At 38.6% G+C, this 26,066-nt stretch overlaps 3 protein-coding genes and 1 pseudogene across 3 annotated transcripts; 1 reads left to right on the top strand and 3 right to left on the bottom strand.

Moving 5' to 3' along the window:
- The first annotated feature begins 76 nt into the window (after window positions 1-76).
- Window positions 77-2,125, top strand: LOC113700605 (large ribosomal subunit protein uL30x-like; annotated as a pseudogene).
- Window positions 2,126-8,746: 6,621 nt separating this feature from the next.
- LOC140011251 (protein ALP1-like) lies at window positions 8,747-9,265 on the bottom strand. Its single transcript, XM_072060023.1, has 2 exons — window positions 8,996-9,265; window positions 8,747-8,926 (listed from the first exon to the last, which is right to left on the bottom strand). The coding sequence occupies exons 1-2, from the start codon at window positions 9,263-9,265 to the stop codon at window positions 8,747-8,749; spliced, it is 450 nt and encodes a 149-aa protein (XP_071916124.1).
- Window positions 9,266-20,773: 11,508 nt separating this feature from the next.
- Window positions 20,774-22,009, bottom strand: LOC140011250 (putative late blight resistance protein homolog R1B-16). The gene has a single exon (XM_072060022.1). The coding sequence runs from the start codon at window positions 22,007-22,009 to the stop codon at window positions 20,774-20,776; it is 1,236 nt and encodes a 411-aa protein (XP_071916123.1).
- Window positions 22,010-22,154: 145 nt separating this feature from the next.
- LOC113700604 (putative late blight resistance protein homolog R1B-17) lies at window positions 22,155-23,609 on the bottom strand. The gene has a single exon (XM_027221071.1). It carries the CDS (start codon window positions 23,607-23,609, stop codon window positions 22,155-22,157), a length of 1,455 nt encoding a protein of 484 aa, XP_027076872.1.
- Between the last annotated feature and the right edge of the window lie 2,457 nt (window positions 23,610-26,066).

Below are 26,066 nucleotides of genomic sequence, written 5' to 3'. Positions count from 1 at the left end.
AGAGTCCGCACCCCACTCAGTGGTGTGGTGCTGCTTTTAGAGAAGCCTTTTGTTGCATCCTTTCAGGCAGAAACAGATGTCGTTTTGGGTCCATTTTGAGGTATTTTTTATTCATAACGTTGGTTGCATGATTGTATCTAAGCCTTATTTCTTTAGTTGCCACTTGCCAGGTGAGGCATCCTATACCTCAATGATTATTAGTAATAATTGGGATGTACATATGACAATTTTAATTTTTATTTTAACTATGCAAATTTGAAATGAGAATATCATCACCATGATTTATTTATTTTTTCCCTGACACTTGTACATAATTTGAAATTAATGAGTTAAGGGTTAATTTTTTTATTAATCTTGTATAAACTGACAGTGTATATGTTGATGTCATTGGATGCATGCATATCACACGTGCAAAAATTGAAGTGAAGGACCATAATCAAGGTAAATGATTTTATTTCTGTATTTCCTTTTCTGCTTCCAACGGAAAGTTTTAAATAGCTAGCTAGCTAAAACATATAACCGAAAAAAGAAGACTACAGCATGCAGAATATGTATGTACTAGATTACAAATTAAGTTACAATGTTAAGATGTCAAAAAAAATTTGTTAGAGGTTATTAGGTACAAATATTGAGTAAATTAGTTTCGGGAATTAAATTGATCACCATAAAGTGAAAATATTCTTGGCTTAAAATTGACACACATTGTAAAGAAGGATGATGATTGATGAATGAGGAACTAAGATATAACGAAAGGAACAAGGTTGGCATTCATTAGCAAGAGATAAAATCAAGCACTTGCATTACAATCAAAATAAAGAATTGGGAATCTCCAGAATTTTCTTGGAGAAGCATAAATGCTTGTGCTCTGCCAGTCTTGAGGATCATGTCAATCTATAGCAGCATGGAAGAGTTTCAGAAGTAAAAATAATAGTTTATAGGTATTATAAACATTGAAAGATAAAAGTGTGGCGACCCCACTTCCCCCTAAGGCGAACCAGAGGGTTGGCGGGCCGTCTGCCTAACTCTCGCCAGGACTCACGCGAGAAATCTAACCCAACTCCTTCCGAAGAATAGTCTAAACTATTACAATATTGATCCTCCAAAGTAAACCAATAACTAAGACCACATTAACTTTAGAGATAACAGCACTTTAAGATAGCCAATTGTCGACTCTTAAATACCTCACGCGTTACAAACCAAGCAACAAAAACATACAATCCAAATACATTAGTACAAGCCAAATAACAAATCCAGGGTTTACACTTTTCCAGCTTCAAGCGGCAATCCAACATAAAAGATACAATGTCAAACTCAAACTACATGCATAAAAGTGAAATTAGGGGCCTGTTTGGAACCTGAGTTTTTTGGGAGTTTGTCTAAAACTTTACTGTAGATCACTGTAGAAGTAGTAGAAAAAACTTACTATATAAGTTTTTTTCAAAACTTTACTGTAGCAATTTTTTAAAAATTTTTTTACAAAATTTTTAACAAAAAGTGTAGCAATTTTTTTACAAAATTTTTTTTATAACTTAAAAAAAAATCCCTCCCTACATTTTTTTTCCTGTATCCAAAAATTGTGCTCTTACTGTATCAAAATTAGGATTACATTTTTTTCAACCTGGAAGCCAAGTTGCTTTTCATTGTTCGCATTCAAGGTATCAATGCTATGCATCGAAGGACTAAGAAGATTTTGCAGCTTCTGCGCGTAAGACAGATATTTAATGGTGTATTCCTAAAGGTTAACAAGGCAACGCTGAATATGCTACACCGAGTTGAGCCTTATGTTGCTTATGGATACCCAACTTGAAGAGTGTTAAGGAATTGATTTACAAGAGAGGCTATGGCAAGGTAAACAAGCAGAAAATTGCATTGATTGACAACTCAATCATTGAACGGGGTTTGGAAAAACATGGTATTATCTGCATTGAAGACCTTGCCCATGAGATCTTGACCGTTGGACCTCACTTTAAGGAGGCAAACAATTTTCTCTGTCCATTCAAACTTATGGCGCCTCTTAGTGGCTTGAAGAAGAAGAGAAATCACTATGTTGAATGAGGCGATGCTGGCAACTGTGAAGACTATATCAATGAACTTATCAGGAGAATGAACTAGATTGATTGTAGTAATAAATGAATCATTGTATAAATTTTGGAGGTCCTTTCCGATCGATTTTTAAGTTTATCCATAACCCCTTTTCTAGACGTGATTTAGGATCGTATTGAGATAAATTTTTTATTTTCATCTTTTAATTGTCAACTTAAAGCAATTTTGCTGGACCTTAGATTTTGTGAGAATTTATGGTGATTTTGTTCTAAAAAATTTTTTAAAAAAATACACATGGAACTTTTCTTATATTTCACAGTAATATAAATTCTCACACCTGTATGCAAATAATTTGTTATAACAAAATAATTTGGACAAGTTGTGAAAATATTACATTCACTCAAGTGGAAAAGGAATCCGTTAACCCAACCTTGACCAGAAGGCTTAAATTTTTATAGTACCAAATATTCATCCCAAATATTAAAAAAGAGTCATATTATACAACTAAAAATAGTTAGGACTACGTGGAAATCAAGCGTGGCAACCATATACTACTCATTTCGATGAACCTACATGTGATCAGCCATTGCATTTTGTAATTCCTTCCAATCATGGAGTGCTTCTGGAGTAACGTGGAATTGTGGCATTTGAGCTCCTTCGGTATCTGCGCTATCCATATTCGCTGCATCCGTCAAGTAGACGTCGTATGGCTGCATCTCCCTAATGAAATTGTGCAGTACACAGCATGCCACTACAATGTTCCTCTGTGCCTCAATAGGATAGTTTTTCATTGGACCATCCAAAATTTTGAATCTCATTTTCCATACCCCAAACGTTCTCTCTATTATGTTCCGAACCGAAGAATGGCGGCGATTAAATAATCCTTTCTGTGCAGTCTGTGATCTCCCTCCTAGACCACTCTTGAAAGGCGCCATGAATCCTGGCATGTGTCTGTACGCTGCATCAACCGCGTAATATTTTCCAGCCGGTGGTACGGGAAATGCTGCATCCGGATTGGAAAGAGCATCCAATAAGACGCGGTGACAGGTGCCGAACCTGTGCAATAAAAAATACCTACTCGAGAAAAATACAGATTTTGTATATAGCGGTGAGTAGGGTCGAATCCACAGGGACTGGGGATAATTCGTTTCTTCTAGAGTCCAAAGTATGGGGGGTTTTGGATTAAATGCTAACTAAATAAATTAACTGCAGAAAATAATTGATTAAGAGAAATAATTAAGGGAAAACTCTAGCCAAGGGTACACTTCAGAAATGGTTCAGGCACTGATCATTGATTCACAGATAATTCCACATTTATTAATAGATTAGTTATAGTTGTCATGCACGCGATAAACAACCAACCTTTCCTTAATTTCTCGATAGTTAAGGTACGACCGTTAACTATTTCTCTAACCCAAAAACAACCCTAGGTACGACCGTAGGATTTAATTTCTAGATTGCATTAATAATTAGAAATGCCCAATCCTAACTAACAAACACGCTACAAGGGTTTGTTTAAACTAGATCGTATGCTCCCCTGACATAAACCCAATTACGCCAGTTGCTACTAAGATAGAGATAACGAACAATTACGGATTCAATTACCTCTATTTAGCAAAATAGCCTATATGAATAATTAATTATTGCGCACTAATCAATCATACACAAGGCTATAGCAATTAAAATCAAGGAACATATAAATACCAATAAATGAAGAAAATAATTAAAACAGATTCGATCTCACAGTAATTGTCGAACCAAATCGTCAGTTGTCCCCTTGACTAGAAGGAAGGCTTAGCCACGCCGCATAATTAAATCACCACACGAATTAATGGATTGCAAAGACATTGCAGTTTTTTACCAGTAAGCAAGGGATAAATGGTGTTTTTCCCGTTGGGGAATATTGTCAAACACCTGGCGTGTGTCAGAGGCCAGTGAAAAGAAAGAAAAATTAAAGCTATCCTAAAAGCTAAACTAGAGCCGTCTAAAAAGGATCTCCTTTTGCTTCTGTACGTCTTCCCTTAAAAAGCCAAAAGAAAGAAGCCTAAAAGCTATTTCCTGTGGTCCCCACACATGTGGACAAAGCCTCCAAATTACTTCTTGGTCCAAGTCTCTCTACGTTGCTTTCTTTGAAAAGCTCAAATGACTAAATGCCTTGCACTAGCTTGTGGTCCCCACCAATTCAAGGACCAAAAGGTTGAAACCCTTAGAAGTCTGCATTTTTCCATACAAGTCCCTCCTTTTTGGTAATTTTCTGCTTCAATCCCTGAAATTGGGTCCAATACCAAATATAAGTAAATATTAATAATTAAAACAATATTTGGCAAGGATAAAAGGGGAAATTAACAATAAAATTGCTAACAATTAACACCCTATCAATTCCCCCCACACCTAAATCATGCTTGCCCTCAAGCATGAGAACAACAAATCAAATAATCAAATTCAAACAATGGTATTATTCAAATCTTCTATTGCCAAGATACAATTAAAACACATGTTAAGTATTAGTGGCAATTTTCAAGAAATATCTCTCCAACTAGCTTTCAAGATCAAGGATTCTTTCAATTTATGACTAACTAATCTAAGAATATAAAATATTCAACCAGCATCCATAAGCAAATGGTTCAACTATTAAGCAAAATCTCAACATTAAAATTCAGGGATCAGCGGGTTAACAATTCATTCAAACACTTCCATATTTTTCACTATGAGCACATATTTTTTCTAGAATATCCCCACACATGAATGATGAATTTTTTTTTTTTTTTTTAGGGGGAACGCTTAGTTTTTAGCCATTCAAGCGTTTTGACGCGAACTCCGACATTGGCCATATGAAGGAGCCCGGTTACTCAGCCATCATCGCTTAAAAATCACATACTCATAGCTATCGTCGCTTTTTGACGCGAAAGTGGACATTTGTGGTGAAAACTCCCGGTTACTAGGCAACGATACTAGCGGAGTATAGCCTAATATTATTCATAAATAAGCACCAAAAATAAAATTAAATACCACACAAACCCGCTTCATTTCTTAAACATGGAGAACTAAAATTAATAGTTGAACCAATTTGCACAAAAAAAATGCTAGACAAATATTTACAATGCTTAGAAGAGTTAACCAAAAAGTGCAAAAGTCACACAATCTCAAATATTCACCAAAGAGATACTCTTAAACTCAACCATGTCATACTCAACACCTTAAAGTATAAAATCTTAGCAATAGAAAAATTTGAGACATCTAACCATCGTTTATCAGGAATAATCACAAATAAGCACAAAGATAGGCAAAAATTGGTCAAAATTCGACAAAGTCAAACAAAAAATCCAACAAAAATGCCTACACTTGCACTTTTCAATAGAATGCCAATATACTACTCCCCCCACACCCAAATCTTGCATTGCCCTCAATGTAAGCAAAGAAATAGCAAAACAGAGATATTGGGGCAACGACACTTCCCTTAAAACGGAGGAGGGCAGAACTGAACTACGGCTGTGGAGGGAGAGGCGGGCGGGAACCCACGTGATGGAGTTACTGTGCTAAATTCTGGGCCATCCCACCCATTTGACGCTCCATCCGATCCATTCGAGTGTCCATTTGCTCTTGCCCTTATTTTTTGGTTTAGTCATTGGAAATCAGAGGGCAAGATGGAGGCAAGGAAATGGGATTCCAAAGAGGTCAACAAACAGCCAACAAAGCAAATGACAACTAAATACAGCTTCCAATCACAGACAAGTGCAGAAACGGCCGATGAACACATCCCCAAGAATTAATTAAACCTGTCAGCAGCAAAATTTTCCCCAAATACCACAAATGCAACCTAAAAATCAATTAATTAGGTAAACACAGCAATTTTTTCCAAAAATTAATTAAACAGGTAATCAGAGTAAAAACTTTCCCCCATTATCACTGGTTGGGCACAACGTTAACCAAATAATCAACAATCAATCCACAGATATGCCACAGCACCCAAACAAGCACAAATTTTCTGTCCTCAGCTAGCAAATAAAAAATTTGGCCTCAGCTAAGAAATTAGAATCTGGCATCAGCTAATAAAAGCTAGTAATCTGGCCTTAGCTACTTAGAGACAGAAAAATAAAGAAAGAATTCACCGGAGGTTTGAATGGCTGTGGGTGAAATGGAGGGCAGGGGCGGCCAACGGAGTGGAGGAAGGCGCGTGACGGCCACGCGCCCTGGGGATGGCGGCTGCTGGCGAGGCGCGCGGATGGATCGCGCCTAGGCTGAGCTCGCGCGCGCGGGCTGGGGCTGGTGCTGGCCTGGAGGTCACGCGCAAGGGGGCTGGTGGTGGACTAGAGCATCTGGGCTGCAGGTTGCGCAGGAGGTGATGCGCGCAGAAAAGGCTACGCGAGGCTGCTGCAAGGTTGGCTGGAGGTCGCGCGCAAGGGGCCTGGTGGTGGAGGTGACGTGCGACAGAGTGAGGGAGAAATAGGCGGGGCTCGCGGGCTGTCGCGATGGCAGCGGCGGAGTGGCGAGCTGAGGCGGCGGCTTCTCGCTCAAGTGAAGGGCTGAAGGGCTGGTGGTGCGGCGCAGCTGGTCAGCGAAGAGAGGCGCGGCGAGCTCCTGGTGGCGGTGGAGGCGCGCGATGGGAAAAGGAGCCGCGGCGTGCGGCGGACGAAGCTGGAGGAGGCGCGCGGTGATGCAGTCTGGTTGGGTGAGAGGCGTGGGCAGGCGGCGCGGGCTGCGTGGGCTGTGCTCAATGGAGCCGCGAGGTGAGCTGGACGAATGAAGGACAAGAAGAAAAAGGGGAAAACAGAGGCAGCGGGGAAGAAGGAAGAAAGAAAGAAAAAGAAAGAAAGAAAAAAGAAGAAAAGAAGGAAAGAAAGAAAAAGAAAAGAAATTTTTTTTTTTTGGGATCTTTTTTTTTAAATTGAATTGAGATTGGAAAATTCGATTTTTGAATACCAAAACTGAAAATGAAGAAGGAAATTACTTTTATTTAAAGAAAGAGAGAAAAAGAAAAAAAAATTTTATTTTTTTTGAAAGTGAAAAATTATTTCCTTTGTTTTTGGGTCGTCAAACACCTCGTGGGCACGCCAAGATTAGAGAGCATCCACTGACTTCGAGAGTTACCTTACGCACTTTAACGCGTGCCCTCCTCGCGTGGGCACGCCAAGATTACCTATCCTGATCAGAGTTAGAAAACATCAAGAGTGACTAGCACCCACGTGAGAAACGACATAATTAAATAATTAAGCACTAAAACAATAAAATTAACAATTGGGTTGCCTCCCAAAAAGCGCCTTTCTTTAATGTCTTTGGCTAGACATTATCATGTTTTGCTCATGGAGGATAAAATCTTGTGGCTCGCTTCAATGTTTCATCTTCAATGTGATCCTGGTAACCCTCATAGATGGAGTAATTCTTGAGTACACGAGCTACAGTCTTCCATGGACTAGTTAATGGCTCCATATAATCAAGTATTGATCGCAATTCTTCATCCACTCCTCCATCAAGAGCATTCAACGGTTCAAGATATTTGACCATAGCTACTCTTAACTCATTCCTGCCATGAGACTCAAAAACTTCTGGTATAACAAAATCAACCTCATTAACAGAAATCATAGAGTAAGAGTTAAGAAAATGCGGGTTAGGGAATGGAGGTGGTGTCACCACATTTGATGATTCTTCACTGGATTCTTTCACTTGAATGGGTTGCGGTTGGGATTCCATTTCTTCCTTTTCGGCTTCTTTTTCAACTGCATCTGTAGATCTCTCATTTTGACACTCTTGCATCTCCTCATCACTAGTCAAGCAAATTGCACTCTCATTTTCTTCTAGATCAACAATAGTTTTCGAGGGCAATTCTTCCATTTGAGAAGCCCATCGATTTATTCTGGATGTCAATAGACATATTTGATCTTCTAGATTACTCATTGCATCCTTCATCATCTCATTTCTCATTCGTGTCTCCTGTTGGAATTGATATGTATTAGTAGCTAATGATTCAACTATTTCTTCAAGAGACATACCTGACATAGATGATGATTCTTGAGACTCATACTGCTGAAAATTCATTGGCCCTGTTGTATAATTATAACTGGAGTTATCCCACCATCCTTGATCATACCCGTTTGGATTAGGATTATACCACGTTTGAGACCAGGGTGAAAAATCTCCATAATTATTGAGTGGGACACTCAGATTATCTTGATATTCGGGGCACATACCGGTTGAATGATTTCTGGCATAACAAATTTTACAGGTTGCAGCAGCCATTCTTTCTCTAATAGAGTTTAGTGCCTCTGAATATGCAAACTTAGCAAAAAAAGAAGCCTCATTGCCTTCCCTGGAAACAAAATCCAGTCTATCACCAAAATACGGAGTGTTAGAAGCCATAAACTAAAAAAAATAGGAGAAAAATAAAAAAATAAAAATAAAAATAAAAACAAGATGGACTAAAAAAGAAACAAATTAATCTGGCACCAGTCCCCGGCAACGGCGCCAAAAATTGACAGGTGCCGAACCTGTGCAATAATAAATACCTACTCGAGAAAAATACAGATTTTGTATATAGCGGTGAGTAGGGTCGAATCCACAGGGATTGGGGATAATTCGTTTCTTCTAGAGTCCAAAGTATGGGGGGTTTTGGATTAAATGCTAACTAAATAAATTAACTGCAGAAAATAATTGATTAAGAGAAATAATTAAGGGAAAACTCTAGCCAAGGGTACACTTCAGAAATGGTTCAGGCACTATCATGGGCACTTCCTTCCCAGCCAGCTCTGACATATACGAACCTCATATCGTGGTCACATGCAGCTAAAACATTCTGTGAAAGCGTGCCTTTTCTGTTACGAAAGGCATCATGTTCCCCTCTTGGCACGCTTGCCGATACATGTGTTTCATCTATAGCCCCAATGCAATCCTACATATTGAATTTGAATGCAAATTATCTATCCATATAACTTATGAGTTTTAAGATTCGGCCACGTACCTTAAACCAAGGATAAAATCGTCTATTATTCCGAATCCGAGGATGAGTAGTATCTGTATTCCTATGTCGGAGTGCAATAGGTGCTAATTGGACTAAGGCCTGGCATAGACGGCGAACGTGTCGATGAATTGTCTCAGTGGAATGCTGGAATCGTTCACCTAGCACTCTTTGTGTCAAATCATGGCTCAACCCATATAAGGCAATTGCTACGCTTTCCTCTACAGTCACTTTATCACAGGGGCCCTCAGTAATGTATCCACCTTCTCGCATTATGATAGGGTATAATTTGTTAGTAATTTTATTATTAATTTTCTCTTTTATCCCTGCCAAATATTGTGTTAATTGTCGATATCTACTTAGATTTGGTATCTGGATTTAATTTCAAGAAATGAAGCAAAAAATTACCAAAAAGGAGGGACTTGCTCCATAAGTGGGAGACTTAAGAAGAAAGTCCCATGGACTTGGCCCACAAGAGGAGACGGATTGCCTTGGTCTTTGCTCCTGGCTGACTAGTAGCCGCGGACCAAGAGTCCTAAAACATCAACGGAGCTTTCTTCTTGTATTTCTTTTAGCTTCCCAATTTCGGTGGGGACCACGAGAGGAGAAAAGGCTTTTTCTTCATTTGGCCTTTAAGAGAAGTAACATACAGAGATGGGAAACAAGAAGCAATTCGGCAGGACCCACCTTGTGGATTTGGTTTCTCTCAATTCGGCAGAGTTTCCTTCTTGGACTTTGACTCTCAATTCGGCGGGATCCACGCACTAGGAGAGGCATTAGTCCTCTTTGGCTTTAAAAACAAGTACACGTATGGAGATCAGGGGATGAATACTTTTTATCTTTAGTTCTTATCGAAGCTTTAGGATAGTTTTAGTTTTTTCGTTTCTTTCTTGGCTCTTTTGATGGCTTGGACCTCAGTGGAATTACTTGAAGATTTTCTCATGAGGCGTGGCTAAGTTTGTCTAGTCAAGAACAACGGAGGATTTGGTTCTACTAAATTTGTGAGATCGAATTAGTTTTTATTTATTTCTATTATTCACTGGTATTTGTCTATCTTCTGCTTTATGTTCATATGGTTATTTTATTATTCGATTATCCAGGGCCCGGATTCTAGATTAATTCAATAACCTGAAGCCAATTAGGGTAGTTAAATCCGTAATTGTTTAATTATTCTAAACTGGTGGCAACTGGCATGATTAGATTTGTGTCAGGGAGATAGACAGGCTAACTTAAAGAGACCCTCGTAGCGTGTTGATTGGTTAGAATTAGGCTCTTCTAATTATTCATGCAATTAGGGAATTAAACTTCTATGGTCGTACCTAGGGTTGTTTCCTGATTAGAGAAATAGTCAACGGTCGTACCTTGGCTATCGACAAATTGAGGAAAAGTTGGTTGTTTATCGCGTGTATGACAACTATAACTAATTTATCAGAAAGTAACTGGAATAATCCTTGCATCTGTGATCGAATTAAGTAAACCATCTCCGAAGTTGTCTCTTGGTTAGAGTTCGTCAATTATTATTTTTATTGTGATAATTAGTTATTTGAGTTGTAGTTATTTTATTTTATTTTAATTTATTCCAAGTAATTTAGTTACTCTCATTTTCAAAAACCCCCCATACTTCGGACTCTAAAAGAAATAAATTATCCCTAGTCCCTGTGGATTCGACCCTGCTTATCACTATCTATAGAAATTATATTTTATTTAAGCATGTATTTATTATTGCACAGGTTCGGCACCTGTCAATTTTTGGCGCCGTTGCCGGGGACTGGTGCCAGATTAATTTGTTTCTTTTTGAGTTCATCTTGTTTTTATTTTTTTATTTTTTATTTATTTTTCTCTTATTTTTTTATTATAGTTTATGGCTTCTAACACTCCGTATTTTGGTGATAGACTGGATTTTGTTTCCGGGGAAGGCGATGAGACTAGTTTTTTTTTGCTAAGTTTGCATATTCAGAGGCAGTAAACTCTATTAGAGAAAGAATGGCTGCTGCAACCTGTAAAATTTGTTATGCCAGAGATCATTTGACCGGTATGTGCCCCGAATATCAAGATAATCTGAGTGTCCCACTTAATAATTATGGAGATTTTTCACCATGGTCTCAAACGTGGTATAACCCTAATCCAAACGGGTATGATCAAGGATGGTGGGATAACTCCAGTTATAATTATACAACAGGGCCACTAGATTTTCAACAGTTAGAGTCTCAAGAACCGTCATCCATGTCAGGTATGTCTCTTGAAGAAATAGTTGAATTAATAGCTACTAACACATATCAAATTCAACAGGAGGTACATCAACTTCAACAGGAGACACAAAGGATGAGTAAAGAGATGAAAGAAGCAAGGCTTGAATGGGCATTTAAAACGAGCAAATTGATTTCTCCAGTTTATGAAGAATTGCCCTCACCGACTATTATCGACCATGAGTAAGATGAGAGTGCAATTATTCTGACAAATGACATGGTACTGCAAGAGTCTCAAGAAGAAGAATCTAAAGATGTAGTTGAAAAGAAAGTTGAAGAGCAAGAATTGAGACCCCAACATCAAATGGTTCAAGTGAATGAATCCAGTGAACAATCTCCAGATGCGGTGACATCTCCTCCATTCCTTGATCAATATTTTTCTGACTCTTATTCTGTAATTCCTGTTAGTGAGATTGATTTTATTATACCAGACGATTTTGAATTTCATGCCAGGAATAAATTAAGAGTCATGATGGCAAAATATCTCGAACCAATAAGTGCTCTTGATGGAGGAGTGAGTGAAGATTTAAGATCATCACTTGTTTGTTTGGTGCCATTTACTAGTCCATGGAAGCCCGTAGCTCGTGTGCCCAAGAATTACTCTATTTACGAGAGCTATCAGGATTACATAGAAGATGAAGCACTGAAACGAGCCACAAGATTTTATCCTCCATGAATACACATGAAAATGTCTAGCCAAAGACATTAAAGAAAGGCGCTACTTGGGAGGCAACCCAAGACTATTTGTTTCAGTTTTCATGCATTTTTGAAGTTTTAGTTAGGTGTTGGTAGCAATTAATAGTTTGATGTTTGGTGACAGGGAATTGGCATTTAGGCGTGTCCACGCCAGGTGGTCACGTCTGGGGAAAAGGGTTGGAAGGCGAGAATCTGCGGACTCTAAGGCAGTTAGACGTGCCCACGCCAGGTGGTCACGCCTGAGGGAAAGAAATTTTCGTTCAGGATCTGCGGACTCTATAGCAGTTAGACGTGCCCACACTAGGTGGTCACGCTAACGGTGCGAGAATTTTCGCCGGATGGTCAAAAGACGAGGGAGCGGTTAGGCGTGCCCACGCCTAAGACTGGGTTTCTTTGTAAACAAAAAAAAAAAGTTAAAAATTTCACATTGAGAAAATTCAAAAACTCAAAAAAAAAAAAAAAACATTCTTTTCTTTTTTCTTCAAAAATTCAAATTTTGAAATTTCAAATTCGGGAAGAAAATTTGGAAAAAAACATTGAAAAAAAAAATCCAAAAACTATTTTTTTTCCTTCTTTTCTTTTTCTTTCTTTCTTTCTTTTTTTTTTTTTTCCTTTCTTTCTTTTCTTTCTTCCTTCTTCCCCGCTACTTTCCCTTTTTCCCTTTTCTTTTCTTCTTCCCCTGCCCACGGCCGTCCACCCACAGCTCGCCGAGCTCCGCCGCGCCTCGCCGTCCGCCACCTTCACACCACCACCGCATCACTCCGCCTCCACGCTCCAAGCTCCATCAGCCGCCACTCATTTCTCTCCCACAGCCCGTGACCGCCGCTAACCCGCTATCTCCACCAGCGGCTGCAACCTTGCACGCCACCAATTCCACCCTTTCTCCGCTGTCTTGCGCGCACCACCAGGCGCGACAGCCGCGGGCCTCACCTTTCCCCCTACTGTCTACCATCCTCAGCCGCACGCCACAGCCAGCCCATCGCCACGCGCAGCCCAGCGAGCACGCCATCCGCCGCAGCTTCACAAGCCACCTCCAAGCTCGCCGGGCCTCGGCCGCGTCACCATCCTCAGCCGCCTACCTCCAGCTCGCTTCCACCCCAGCACCAGCTCCAACCCTCTCGCGGCCGTCCACCCCAGCACGTTACCACCTGTCAATTTTTGACAGGTGGAGGTATTGCAATTCCTGCCTCAATTTGTCTTATTCTGAACCCTAAATTGCGAAATTTTGTACCCTTGCTTGGGCTTCTTGTTGGTAAACAGCAGGCAGTGATTTTAGACATTTTCTGGGGTTAATTTTGGGTAGAGCTGAGTTAAACTGCTGCGATATTTGGGGGTACTTTGGGAGTAAGTTGCCCATTGCTTCTGGCTTTAATTTCCGCTCATTTTTGGCGTTGCTAGGTGTTCGAATCCATGTTGTTCACTAGGTTGGTTATTTGCTTTAATTTCTCCCTATACACTCACCAGTGGTACTGGTGATGGTAGTTGTTTAACATCTGCTAATCGTGTGTTCTGGATTGCCTAATAAAGCGAGTTGTGACTACTGGGCATTTATGATTGAGTCGTTCCTGACCACCCTGTGATTGAGTGTTTGGATAAAGCAGGGGGAGAGTTAGGCAATTTCTAGGGTAAAATTTTGGACGGAATTGGGTTTAATTGTTGCCATGCGTGGGGATATTTTTCTGATATTTATTGAGTTGTTGCTGTTTGATTTAAATCCTCCCTGTGTGTACACCAGTGGTACTGGTTGCATTGTTGCTTACAGTTTCTTGATCCTTAGTGCTTAAATTGTTTTTCGAATCCTGAACTGTGGTTGCTGGAATTACCAATTTCTGTGGTCAATTGCTAATTTTAGCAGGTTGAATTGGGTAATTAACTGTCCAATTGGAGACAGTTGTTACGGTTTTGGGTCCATTTGTGTCTAAATTGTATAATTTGTGTCGAGTTGTGGGTAATTTGCTGCGGCTGTTGGTTAAATTAAGTGGTGTCTGTTACGCTTAAATTTGCTTATTGAAGTGGTTACCTCTAATTGTCTTGCTCAGGAGCATTTTATCCTTTTGGTTTCCTTTACTAAGCTCTTTGGAACACTTGTTGCATTTTGGACTGTCTTGATTCTGAATTTGACTACGTTTGGACCATAAGTGCTTATTGATTGCAATTGCTATAAGTGTTGGGGTATTTGTATGTCCTCTGGGTGGTTGAATTGTGCTTTTTATTCGTTGGGTTGGCTTTAAAATTGTTATTGCTTTGAATTTTCGGCTTCCATTATTTGTTGGCAATTGTAGTCTCTTGTTGCTTAGAGTGATATCTAGAGTCCATGGTGAAGCCACGAATGGCACCAGCTTCAGATGCGAGTTGGTCCACAATTTCCACCTGAACCGCCCCTATTTTGATGACTTCAGGGAAGTGCCGTCGCCCCTCTCCTTCCTTCTGCTTTTACATTATCACATTGAGGGCAATGTGTGATTTAGGTGTGGGGGGGTCAGTTTTGGGTGCTAGTATTTTTATTTTTAGTTTCTAAAGGTTTTTCCTTTATTTTTAGTTTGATATTTATCTCCTTTTTCGTTTATTTTCTTTTCTTTTTTTTTCCTAGTGGTCAGTCTTCATATGAATACCAAGTTTGATGCTGGATTGTTGTCTCTAATTCTGCTATTGCCAAGTTTATTAATAAAAGGTATCGAGTTGATGTGGTTGAGTTCAGGAACATCTCTTTGGTGAATATCAATAATTGCTTGACTTTTCTAATTTTTAGTTAACTTTTCTAGGCATAGGGAATGATTGTTGACATTTTTCTTGTGAATTGGTCCAATTATTAATTTTAGTTCTCCATATTTGAAAATTTGAGGCTGGCTGCTGTTATTTTAGTGTTATTTTTAGTTATTGTGCTATATGGTTATAAATAAGAGTTGACTGTACTCCGCTAGTGATTACTACTGAGTAACCGGGAATTTTCACCTAAAGTGTCGATTTTCGCGTCAAAAAGTAGTAGTTGCTATGAGTGCGTGGTCCTGTAGCGATTGGAGCTGAGTAACCGGGCTCCTCCATCTGGCAAATGTTGGAGTTCGCGTCAAAAGACTCTAAGGGCTATAGACTAAGTCTTTTGTTACTTAAAAAAAAGAAAAAAAAAAGAAAAAAAAAGAGAAAAAGAAACAAAAACAAAACAAAAAGAGAAAAAAATAAAATAAAGATTGTGTTAGTATGTGAACAGGTCAGCTTGCCGGTTTGTGATCTTAATGTCGAGATTTTGATTAATGATTGGACCATTTACTGATAGATGTGAGCAACCATTCCTTTTCCTTAGATTAGTTTGCTTTAAATTGGAGGAGTTGGTGATTGGGAAGCTAACCGGGTGGTTTTTCTTTGATTTTAACCTGTGATGCTTGATATATGTTTTTCTTGGTACCTTGGCAATACGGTAATTGGAGCAATAGCCATTATTAAATTTCGGTGTTCAATTGTTGTTCTCATGCTTGAGGGCAAGCATGGTTCAGGTGTGGGGGGAATTGATAGGGTATAATTTGTTAGTAATTTTATTATTAATTTCCTCTTTTATCCCTGCCAAATATTGTGTTAATTGTCGATATCTACTTAGATTTGGTATCTGGATTTAATTTCAAGAAATGAAGCAAAAAATTACCAAAAAGGAGGGACTTGCTCCATAAGTGGGAGACTTAAGAAGAAAGTCCCATGGACTTGGCCCACAAGAGGAGACGGATTGCCTTGGTCTTTGCTCCTGGCTGACTAGTAGCCGCGGACCAAGAGTCCTAAAACATCAACGGAGCTTTCTTCTTGTATTTCTTTTAGCTTCCCAATTTCGGTGGGGACCACGAGAGGAGAAAAGGCTTTTTCTTCATTTGGCCTTTAAGAGAAGTAACGTACAGAGATGGGAAACAAGAAGCAATTCGGCAGGACCCACCTTGTGGATTTGGTTTTCTCTCAATTCGGCAGAGTTTCCTTCTTGGACTTTGACTCTCAATTCGGCGGGATCCACGCACTAGGAGAGGCATTAGTCCTCTTTGGCTTTAAAAACAAGTACACGTATGGAGATCAAGGGATGAATACTTTTTATCTTTAGTTCTTATCGAAGCTTTAGGATAGTTTTAGTTTTTTCGTTTCTTTCTTGGCTCTTTTGATGGCTTGGACCTCAGTGGAATTACTTGAAGATTTTCTCATGAGGCGTGGCTAAGTTTGTCTAGTCAAGAACAACGGAGGATTTGGTTCTACTAAATTTGTGAGATCGAATTAGTTTTTATTTATTTCCATTATTCACTGGTATTTGTCTATCTTCTGCTTTATGTTCATATGGTTGTTTTATTATTCGATTATCCAGAGCCCGGATTCTAGATTAATTCAATAACCTGAAGCCAATTAGGATAGTTAAATCCGTAATTGTTTAATTATTCTAAACTGGTGGCAACTGGCATGATTGAATTTGTGTCAGGGAGATAGACAGGCTAACTTAAAGAGACCCTCGTAGCGTGTTGATTGGTTAGAATTAGGCTCTTCTAATTATTCATGCAATTAGGGAATTAAACTTCTATGGTCGTACCTAGGGTTGTTTCCTGATTAGAGAAATAGTCAACGGTCGTACCTTGGCTATCGACAAATTGAGGAAAAGTTGGTTGTTTATCGCGTGTATGACAACTATAACTAATTTATCAGAAAGTAACTGGAATAATCCTTGCATCTGTGATCGAATTAAGTAAACCATCTCCGAAGTTGTCTCTTGGTTAGAGTTCGTCAATTATTATTTTTATTGTGATAATTAGTTATTTGAGTTGTAGTTATTTTATTTTATTTTAATTTATTCCAAGTAATTTAGTTACTCTCATTTTCAAAAACCCCCCATACTTCGGACTCTAAAAGAAATAAATTATCCCTAGTCCCTGTGGATTCGACCCTACTTATCACTATCTATAGAAATTATATTTTATTTAAGCAGGTATTTATTATTGCACAGGTTCGGCACCTGTCACATTATCCGACATAGTTGAATAAATGTGGGCACATCCATGCGCATGTTGTTAAGCATCCTAATGCACTTTCCTCCCAGTAGGTCCTCAACCCAACCCTGACCAGTCATAGCACTCGTGTGGACTAGCTGCCTTGTCCTTGGAACTCGATGGGTTTGAAAGTGCCACTGTAGAATCAACACAGCAGTTGCGGCTCTCCTTGCATCCTCTGGGTCATCTAAATTCACTCCAAAATTGGGCGGAGCGCTAGCCATTTATCCTGTGTATGGACAAAACACCTGCATGGGGAAATAAAGTACAGGATAAGGCCTTTCGTGCCTCAAAAGCTAGGAATATGTGAACTAGTGAAGCAACGCTTATATTAAAGTAGAAATCCTATTTATTATTAATTCTCTCAAAAAATGCATATCCGAAATGCCGAAAGGTCAGGGTAAGAGTTCTTTCCACCATTAAGGTGTAGTACACTCCCCTGCCTAGTGATTAACAAGTGCAAGCAAGTATTCATGAAAGCATTTCAAGCAAGTCACCACTCGAACGGCTAGTGTGATAAAGTACACACTGCTCACTTCGATGGATCAGAAACCATTTTTCCAAATATCACATATCAAGTCAAGAAAGCGCTTTAATCAAGTAAGCATAGAACAAGCAGGGACACTCACCAAGAGTGAAGTCACCAGTCAAGCTGGGAATCAAAATCTGCGTCCTCGCTAGATCCTAGAAAACCAAGTTTTAAGAACTATAAGTTTTCTATCCAAGTTCTAGGTTTATAAATATAAAAGATTCTCTAGTATATAAATAGTTTATTTTCTCGAAATAATTCGACAATCCACTTAAGACTAAAACTAGTAAAAGTAGCAAAATATTCCGTATAGTTTCCTTAAAAATACTTTTCTTTCTAGAGGTGCAACTAAATCTAATTTACTTGAAGTAGTTTTCTTGCCGAGCAAGTTTTCAACGCTTTTTAGTTAGAATTATTAAAATCTCGTATTTTGTCAATTTTCCTCTAGACATCTAGCCAGGGACAAATTTTAAGGAAAGAAAAGGAAGTAAAACAAGACTTAGGGTCTTAGAAACTAGTGAAATCATTTTCCAAAAATAATAAGGCTAGTTTAAGCTAAAGGAAGAAATATCGAGTCGGCAAAGTTTAGAAGATCCCTACACAAAATTTCTAATGTTAACGTACAATACTAAGTTTTATCGTTCAATATTAGAGCGAAGATATATTTAAATAACTTGCTTAAAACTTTTTCAAATTCACAGGACCAAAACGGATTCCTTACGATTCCGATTCACAAGCACGTAATATTTCAGATTTGTCAATATAGCACTCTCACATTTCAAATAGAAATCTCACTAGGGCTTCGTCAATCATTAGCCCTAGGTTTCAACAGATTCATTTCTGATCAAAAATTAAACAAAAGACCAAGGCTTCGTCAATCATTAGCTCTTGGTATCCAATATTCATTTCTTATAGCAATATAGTCAATAATTCAACTGTTTAGAATCACTAACAGGTACATGAACACAGGGACAAAATTTGCAACACTATCTTATCCAAGATTTCAACCAACATCTCATTGTTTGTAACCAAATGCAGATTAAACATTTTCCAGCAATTTTTATTCCAAAATATCCATTCCAATGCCAAGAATTTCCATCTCAACATTTTGGCCATAACAATTAAATTGTCACCCCAACTTTCACATGCATGACCCTCTTAAAAAGTTCTAGAGTGAAATCAACAAGTGTGGAATATTTTACAGCTTGTCAAACTTTAAATGCAACAATTTGGAATCCCAAGTTTCCTAAAAAAAACTGGAAAAATCCTTTCTCCCTTCCTCGGATAAATTGAAACATTTCCAGCAGCTATGTGTCAACAATTTTGGCCAAATTTGCCAACAGTTCAAATGGTTTACTACTGAATGTCATACAAGACTTAAAACAACATTTTCCAGGCATTTCCATCCATTCTACTCCAAGAAAATTTCCAGAAACCAACTGCAAAATTTCCAACTCCTCCTCTCGGTTTCCAAAATTTTCCAACAACTCATTAATCTTATGTCCAATTTTCCTTCGGCTAAAACAGAGTATTAGGTACTCAAATTCGACATGTAAATTCTTAGCTAGCTAATTAACATTTCCAGTTCAAGATTAAATTCGAACAACAGCCATAATCATCAAATTTTTCAGAAATTTCTCCAGCTAGCCTCGGATGATCTTGCATGCAAGCTGATTTCATTTCATTTTTATTTTTCTTGCCTAACCGATCTAACTATCCTCATGCAAGACGTAATCACTTAGTTTTTAGTTGGTTAATCACAATTACAAGCTCAGATCATCACAATAAAGCAAATTAAAAGTTGCATTTCCTAATCAACTCACGGCAATTTCCATTTCCATCAAACCAGATTTTTCTGGTGCTTTTGATTTCATTATCCGAACGCACAACTCAACATGCAAGCTCTGATATAGCTTCATCTACCAGTAATTAGCTATTCTAAGTCTCGAATTTACCTCAGCTAGAAGCTCAGCTCACACAACACACAAGCTGTCAATTCTTTCCTCTCTCGGCTCGCACAAGAACTGAAGGTGTTGGTCCTGGTTTTGGTCGCGGTGGTGGCAGCTGTGGTGGTGTTGCGGTTGGAAGATGATTGCAGCTGGTTAAAGGTGCAGTAAGGGATGGAACTCGCGCAGTGACTCTTTCTTTCCTCCCTCACGCTCACGGACAGAACCAGGGATGTTGCAGCTCACGGGTTCTCTCTTTTCTTTTTCTACTCTCGGATGTAGAATGCAGCTCTCTTTCTCCCGGTCGACATTAACAAGGTGGAGAGGAATGTTGTAGTGGTCTGAGGTTTGAAGTGAGATGGTGGAGAGAAAGTGGTGCACGGTTAGAGGAGGTTGAGTGTTGGAGTGGAGAAGAAAATGAAGTGAGGCAGAAATGGAAATGTTGATTCTTTTATGGTTGGCCGAGAGAGTGTTTGGGTTTGCATGGAAGTTTTTGAGATAGTAGAGGGGTATTCAAGTCCTTGCACATCTCCTCCAAATTTTCCACTTAAGTCCTAAATTTTAACCAAATCCCAAAGTTTACCCCAAATGTGATTTGAATGTCTAACCATATACTAATCTTGTGAAAGTTCAATTATCCGAATTTTTTTTTCTTAAGAATTCTAAGAATACTCGTATCGATATTGCCTAAATTTATCGACTTCATCTTAATACTAAGGTTCCTATTAACACCTTGACATTTTTAACGATTAAAGCTAACTATCGACATTCAACGAATTTATTTTAAGGCAATAAAATTATCTAACTCAAAGAATGTTGATTTAGCATAACAAAACCAAATAATTTAATATTTAACACATTTATATTATTTATTGCATAAAATTATCTTTACGCACTTATTAGAAACAAGTAGTTATAATGCTAAAACGTATTAAAGAATAAAAACAAAATGCAAATGAAGAATGCATTGATATTTATATACATATTTTCAAGGTTCTCACAAAAAGAACATGAGAACATATTAGATACAGATTATGATAGATAATGTTAATTCATGAATGCATGACAGTTCTTTATAGCAAACAGAAAGTTATAGCTGCATCAAGTTCAAATTAAAGATTTGGGGAATACCAGAAATTGCTACAAGAAACACGAAGAATTACATTATTGAACTGATCCAATGTTTAGAGAAAGTACTAAGGGAGTATATATAAGCTAATGTGTGGAATCTCACCATAGATTAATTCCACTCGCCATGGATTAACTCTCCAAAATCAAGAAGCAACATGAGTTTTGGTCCAGCTGTAGAATGTGATGAGAGGAAATGGACTCTCCTTCTGATCTGAGTGCTAAGAAAACATGGATCACCAACATCTTTCAGTGACGATCTTGAGACCCTCATTTCCCATTTCCATCTGAATTTGCTTGACATAACTTAATGCAGATTCAGGACAGGATTTCGCCTCAATCATTTCAAGTGTCGGAATTTCCCCTAAACAAGAAAGGACCTCTTCTAGATGTGGACAAATATGCAGAACCAGTTTCTCAAGACAGGAAAAATTATCAGAAGAGGCAGTCCAAATGCGAATGTCTAACAATAACAATTTCAAGAATCTGAGTCTACAGAACTCCCCTTCTTTCATTTCCCATTTTTCCCCCACAAACGAACTGCTTTCTAATTTAAGCGCTTCAAGGTTTGGCAGCTTTCCAATAACAGAAATCTCACTCCATGGCTGATGATTAGATGAAAGAGTCAACTTTTTCAAATTCAGAGGGAATTCAAACTCATATCCTACAAATCCACGCACGTTAAGTGACTCTAGTTGACTCAAATAGTCCAGCACAAGAATCCCATTGTGATTTCCAGTAGATTCTCTTGATCCGAGTGGTGTGCATCTTATCTTGCGGATGCTTGGTAACTTTGTTAGAATCTTTTGCAAGCACTGAAAAGAGGGATCAATTGCAAGAGCTAAAGTGGCTAAATTCTTTAAATCCAGGCGATCTTCAAGTTTACTGTCAATGGGAAAACTAAAACCTTTCTCGGACCGTGTTATATATAGATGCCTCAATGTCTTGATGTTCCAGATGGTATTTGGCAACAGAACATCAGCAATGCATCCTCTTACCAGAAAAGTTTCTAACCTTGACAGGTTGCTTATGGCTGATGGAATGTAATTTGTGTGTCCATGAATTGCTAAGTATCTCAAGTGAACAAGCCATGTTACTTCCTTTGGAAAACAGGTAGCAACAAAAAATGGTTCCCCCAAATCTAACACTCTAAGAAGTTTAAACATCCAAAACCCTGTAAAAAAATCCAGCACGTCAAACGCCCAAGCACCATTAGCAAAGAAGAGCAAAGAACGCAAGTAGGGAAAATTAAGCCTTGATTGCTCAAGCTCCACAGACTTTTGATCAGACCCAGTTGGCGAGTAAATACACAGTCGATAGGGGTTGCACGGTCCTGTATAAGTGAAAATGTCACCATGCTGTAAAGTATGTAGAAAACTTTCTTCTTTGACTTTTGCCACACAAAACTCATGTACCAAATCATGAACTCGGCAAGCCTTGGCACCACCTCTAGCTTTTTGTTTGGTAGCCATAACTAAACTTCTAGCGATGAGATCCACCGAGTATTTGTGTGCCACATCCTTTAAGCTTTTCCCTTCAGTTCTTTGCCCAAATCCTTCAGAGATCCAAAGCCATAACAAACTTCGGACAGAAATGTCTTTATCTTTTGGAAATGCACTAAAGTAAAGAAGGCAAGGCTTCATGTGGTCTGTCAAGTCCCTTCTCAAGTGTCTTCATACACTGCTCAGCTTCAAGAACAATGCTGGAACTTAGACTTTTAGCAACTTCTTCCCACATTGCACAATCTTGAGTAGTAGTAGCAAGAATTCCAGCAACAAGGACAACTGAGAGAGGTAGGCCCTTACAGTTGTTTGCTATTTGAATTCCAACTTCACATAATGATGGAGGACAACCTACGTTGCCAAATAGCTTAATTTGCAGCAATTCCCAACTCTCTTTATCAGTAAGTGAGCGAAGATGGTGAGGCTTGCTATCAGGTTTAATTTGCATAGACATATTCTGAAATCTGCTGGTGAACAGAATCCTGCTTTGATTGGCATCATCTGGTAGTGAAGTTTTCAACAAATTCCATACCCCAATGTCCCACATATCATCCAAAATGATGAGATACCTATTTCTCTTCAAACACTTGTACAACTTTTCTGCCAAATCATCTTCTGTCATTTTAAGGTATTCATCAGAACTTCCAGAAGCAATGCAAGACAGAATCTGAGCTATCAAATTGTGCTTGATATATGCTTGAGAAACAGTACACCAAACACGAATAGGAAAGTGTATAATAACTGAAGGATCACAGTAAACCGTATTGGCTAATGTTGTCTTACCAAGTCCAGCCATACCCACAACAGGAACAATATCCAACAGCATTGATCCTCTGGTTAGTCTATTAATTATAGTTTCCATCTCGTCTTTGAGACCCACAAAATCTTCACTGGATATTGGAGCAGTAACATGTGATGGCATTTGAATCAAATTCTGGGTAACTCTGGGGGTCTCACCATCATGCCTAATGTTATCATAGATCTCAAGGGCCTCAATCCTAATAAGATTGATTTCTCTGGCAACAGATCCCAGACAATGTTCATGTTCATCACCAAGCACTGTAGATTCAATTATGAATTCAACCTTGTATGCAACTTCCATAACATGACTCCAAAAACCTTGGAGTTTTTCATTCTGGTTGCGCTGGTCCACAATTTTCTCTAGGAAAGATCTTATGACTACAAGATCTTCTTGGACTGTCTTGATTTCAGCCATTGGGAAAGTACTTGAACCAGCCTTTACTTCCTTGAGATTTTCTAGAAGAAAATCAATAAAGCCCAGCTCATTAGTCCTGGGGAAACTTAGTTGTAATGATGATGGTGGATAAATTTGTGCAACTTCTTCCATAACAAACTGGAGCTCTTCCAACAAATGGAATAGAACAAAGTCTGTTTCCTTGGCGAAGCCATCTTTCATTTCATCCATAGAAATGGAGCAAATTAGAATTCCTACATCAATGATCATTACTCCAATTCGATCCTTCATTTTGTCAGATAGTTCGTAGAATTTTTCGTGCTTTAAACTGAGAAGAATAGTCAGGAACCTTACTCCCTCGTAGAGTTTCAGCATAGGTGCTGTAAAAGTGACAAAACATTCTAGTAGCAGCCTAAGACCAGTTTGAAGAGAATCGAGGAAACCTTCCACTATATGTTTGTTTTTGCCCAGAGTCAAAGTGATTGATGATCTGGACACCACTTTTGAAGCTTTCAGGACTCGGATGGAAGTTACACTGAATTAGGGATCAACAAGCCTAACCTTCTGTTGCACTTGAGAAATTTCAAATTCGACATCATTGCACAAACCAAAATCAACAGACAAACGAAAATCACGCAGACATTCAGCATGGACGGCAAGAAATGTACAATGAGCCAAGAGATCTATCAATTGCATCTGCTTCACACCTTGCATTGTGGCAAAGCGAAGGAGATTTTGAGTGAATTTGAGCTTTCGTTGAAGGTCCTTGATTAGATGCCTCCAATCATGGCGGAAGGACAAGTGGTTGATCCACATGTTGTCCACTATGGAGTGAATAGTGTTGTGTTCATCTATATCGCCATGCATTATGGCAGAGTGAAGGAGATTTTCACTGAGTTTTGGCTTTCTTTCAATGTCTTTGATTAGATGCCTCCAATCTTCACAAGAAGAGAGGTGAAACCCCAGGTTGTCCACGATGCAATCAATAGTTTCGTCTTGATCAGGCAGTGGCAATGATAGGGTATAATTTGTTAGTAATTTTATTATGAATTTCCTCTTTTATCCCTGATAAATATTGTGTTAATTGCTGATATCTACTCATATTTGGTATCTGGATTTAATTTCAGGAATGAAACAGAAAACTACCAAAAAGGAGGGATTTTATGAAGAATATGGAGACTTCTAAGGGCTTCAATCCTTGGGCCCTTGGATTGGTGGGGACCACAAAGCTATAAGTCATTTGGGCTCTTCAAAGAAAGCTAGTAAAAGAGACTTGGAACAAGAAGTACTTGGGAGGCTTTGTCCACATGTGTGGGGACCACCTAGATAGCTTTAGTCTATCTTTCTTTTGTTTCTTAAATAGGGATAACGTAGGGAAAGAAGACATCTCTAGTTTTCTAGTCTTTTAGTTTAGTTTTAGTTTTTCTTTCTCCTGACTGGCCTCTGACACACGCCAGGTGTTCGACGATATTCCTTAACGGGAAAAACACCTTTTATTCCTTGCTTCTTAATAGAAAACGCAATGCCTTTGCAATCTATTAATCTGTGTGGTGATTTAATTATGCGGAGTGGCTAAATCTTCCATCTAGTCAAGGGTCAACTCGACGGCGCAGTCCCGAAAATCTGTGAGATCTAATTAGTTTTCCCGTGTTCCTTTATCTATTAATATTTGCATGTTGTCTGATTTAATTTTCATGGGATTATTTTATTAATTGGATGTCAAGGGCCCGATGTTCAATGTGATATATTAATCTCGTGCCAATTTAGTCAATTAAATCCGTAATTGTTTGATTGATTAATATTAGTGGCAACTGGTATGTTTACACATTAGGGGAGCGTGCAATCTAATTTAAATAACCCTCGTAGCGTGTTATTGATTAGGGCTAGGTTTTTCTGGTTATTAATGCAATTGGAAAATTAATTTCTACGGTCGTACCTAGGAGTACTTTTCTAGTTAGGGGTGACTAATGGTCGTACCTTGGTCACCTATAAATTAAGGAAAAATTGGTCATTAGAGTTCCTCGATGGCTATAACTAGTCTATTAATAAATTAAGTGAACCTCTCTTGCATCAATGATCGGATACATGGACTGTGCCTGAATAGTTGCATCCTTGGCTAGAATTTATTTATTCCTGATTAAATTCCTGTTATATTTGTGCTAGTTATTTATTCATTTTTTAGTTAAATTGTCAAATTGTTTTTAGTTCCATTCCAGTGAAAACACCCCCTTGTCATTGTGAACTTGAAAAGAAACAATTACTCCCAGTCCCTGTGGATTCGACCCTGCTCACCGCTATCTACTGAAATTACTTTTAGTTTGAGCAGGTTTTATTATTGCACAGGCTGACAACCTGTCAGGCAATTCTAGCAAGTACTGGTCTAACAATCGTAGCCGCAGTTTGTTGATATCCAAATCAACAAACATTTTGTTTTTCCGCAATTTACTGAGCTTTGCAACTAGTTGATGGAATCCCATGACTTACCCCTCTGATAATTTTTCTAGGAAATCAATGAAATCTAATGCAAGACAAAGCAGATTTTTGAAGGACTGAATATCCTGAATCTGCCAGATATCTAAAAATACTACAGAAGAAGATAATACTAGCAAGTCTCCACTTCTTGCTAGTAGTAGACTTTCTTTGGATTGTTGGTTCAGAATACTGTATCTCAAAAAAGAATCTCTAGAATATTAAATCTTGAATCACTTAGTTACGTCCACGGTTTATTTCCTCGTTGGCCAAGTAAGTTGTTTGTCCGCTGCCGTGCCATTTTTTTTCTCCTTTCTCTACTCTATTCTACCTTCCCTATATCTGCTGCAGACTTCTTTTCTA

Source organism: Coffea arabica, chromosome 7e (assembly GCF_036785885.1).
Source record: "Coffea arabica cultivar ET-39 chromosome 7e, Coffea Arabica ET-39 HiFi, whole genome shotgun sequence".
NCBI classification, from domain to species: domain Eukaryota; kingdom Viridiplantae; phylum Streptophyta; class Magnoliopsida; order Gentianales; family Rubiaceae; genus Coffea; species Coffea arabica.
The sequence above is the reverse complement of the archived record's forward strand: the minus strand, read 5'-3'. Positions and strand labels throughout refer to the sequence as shown.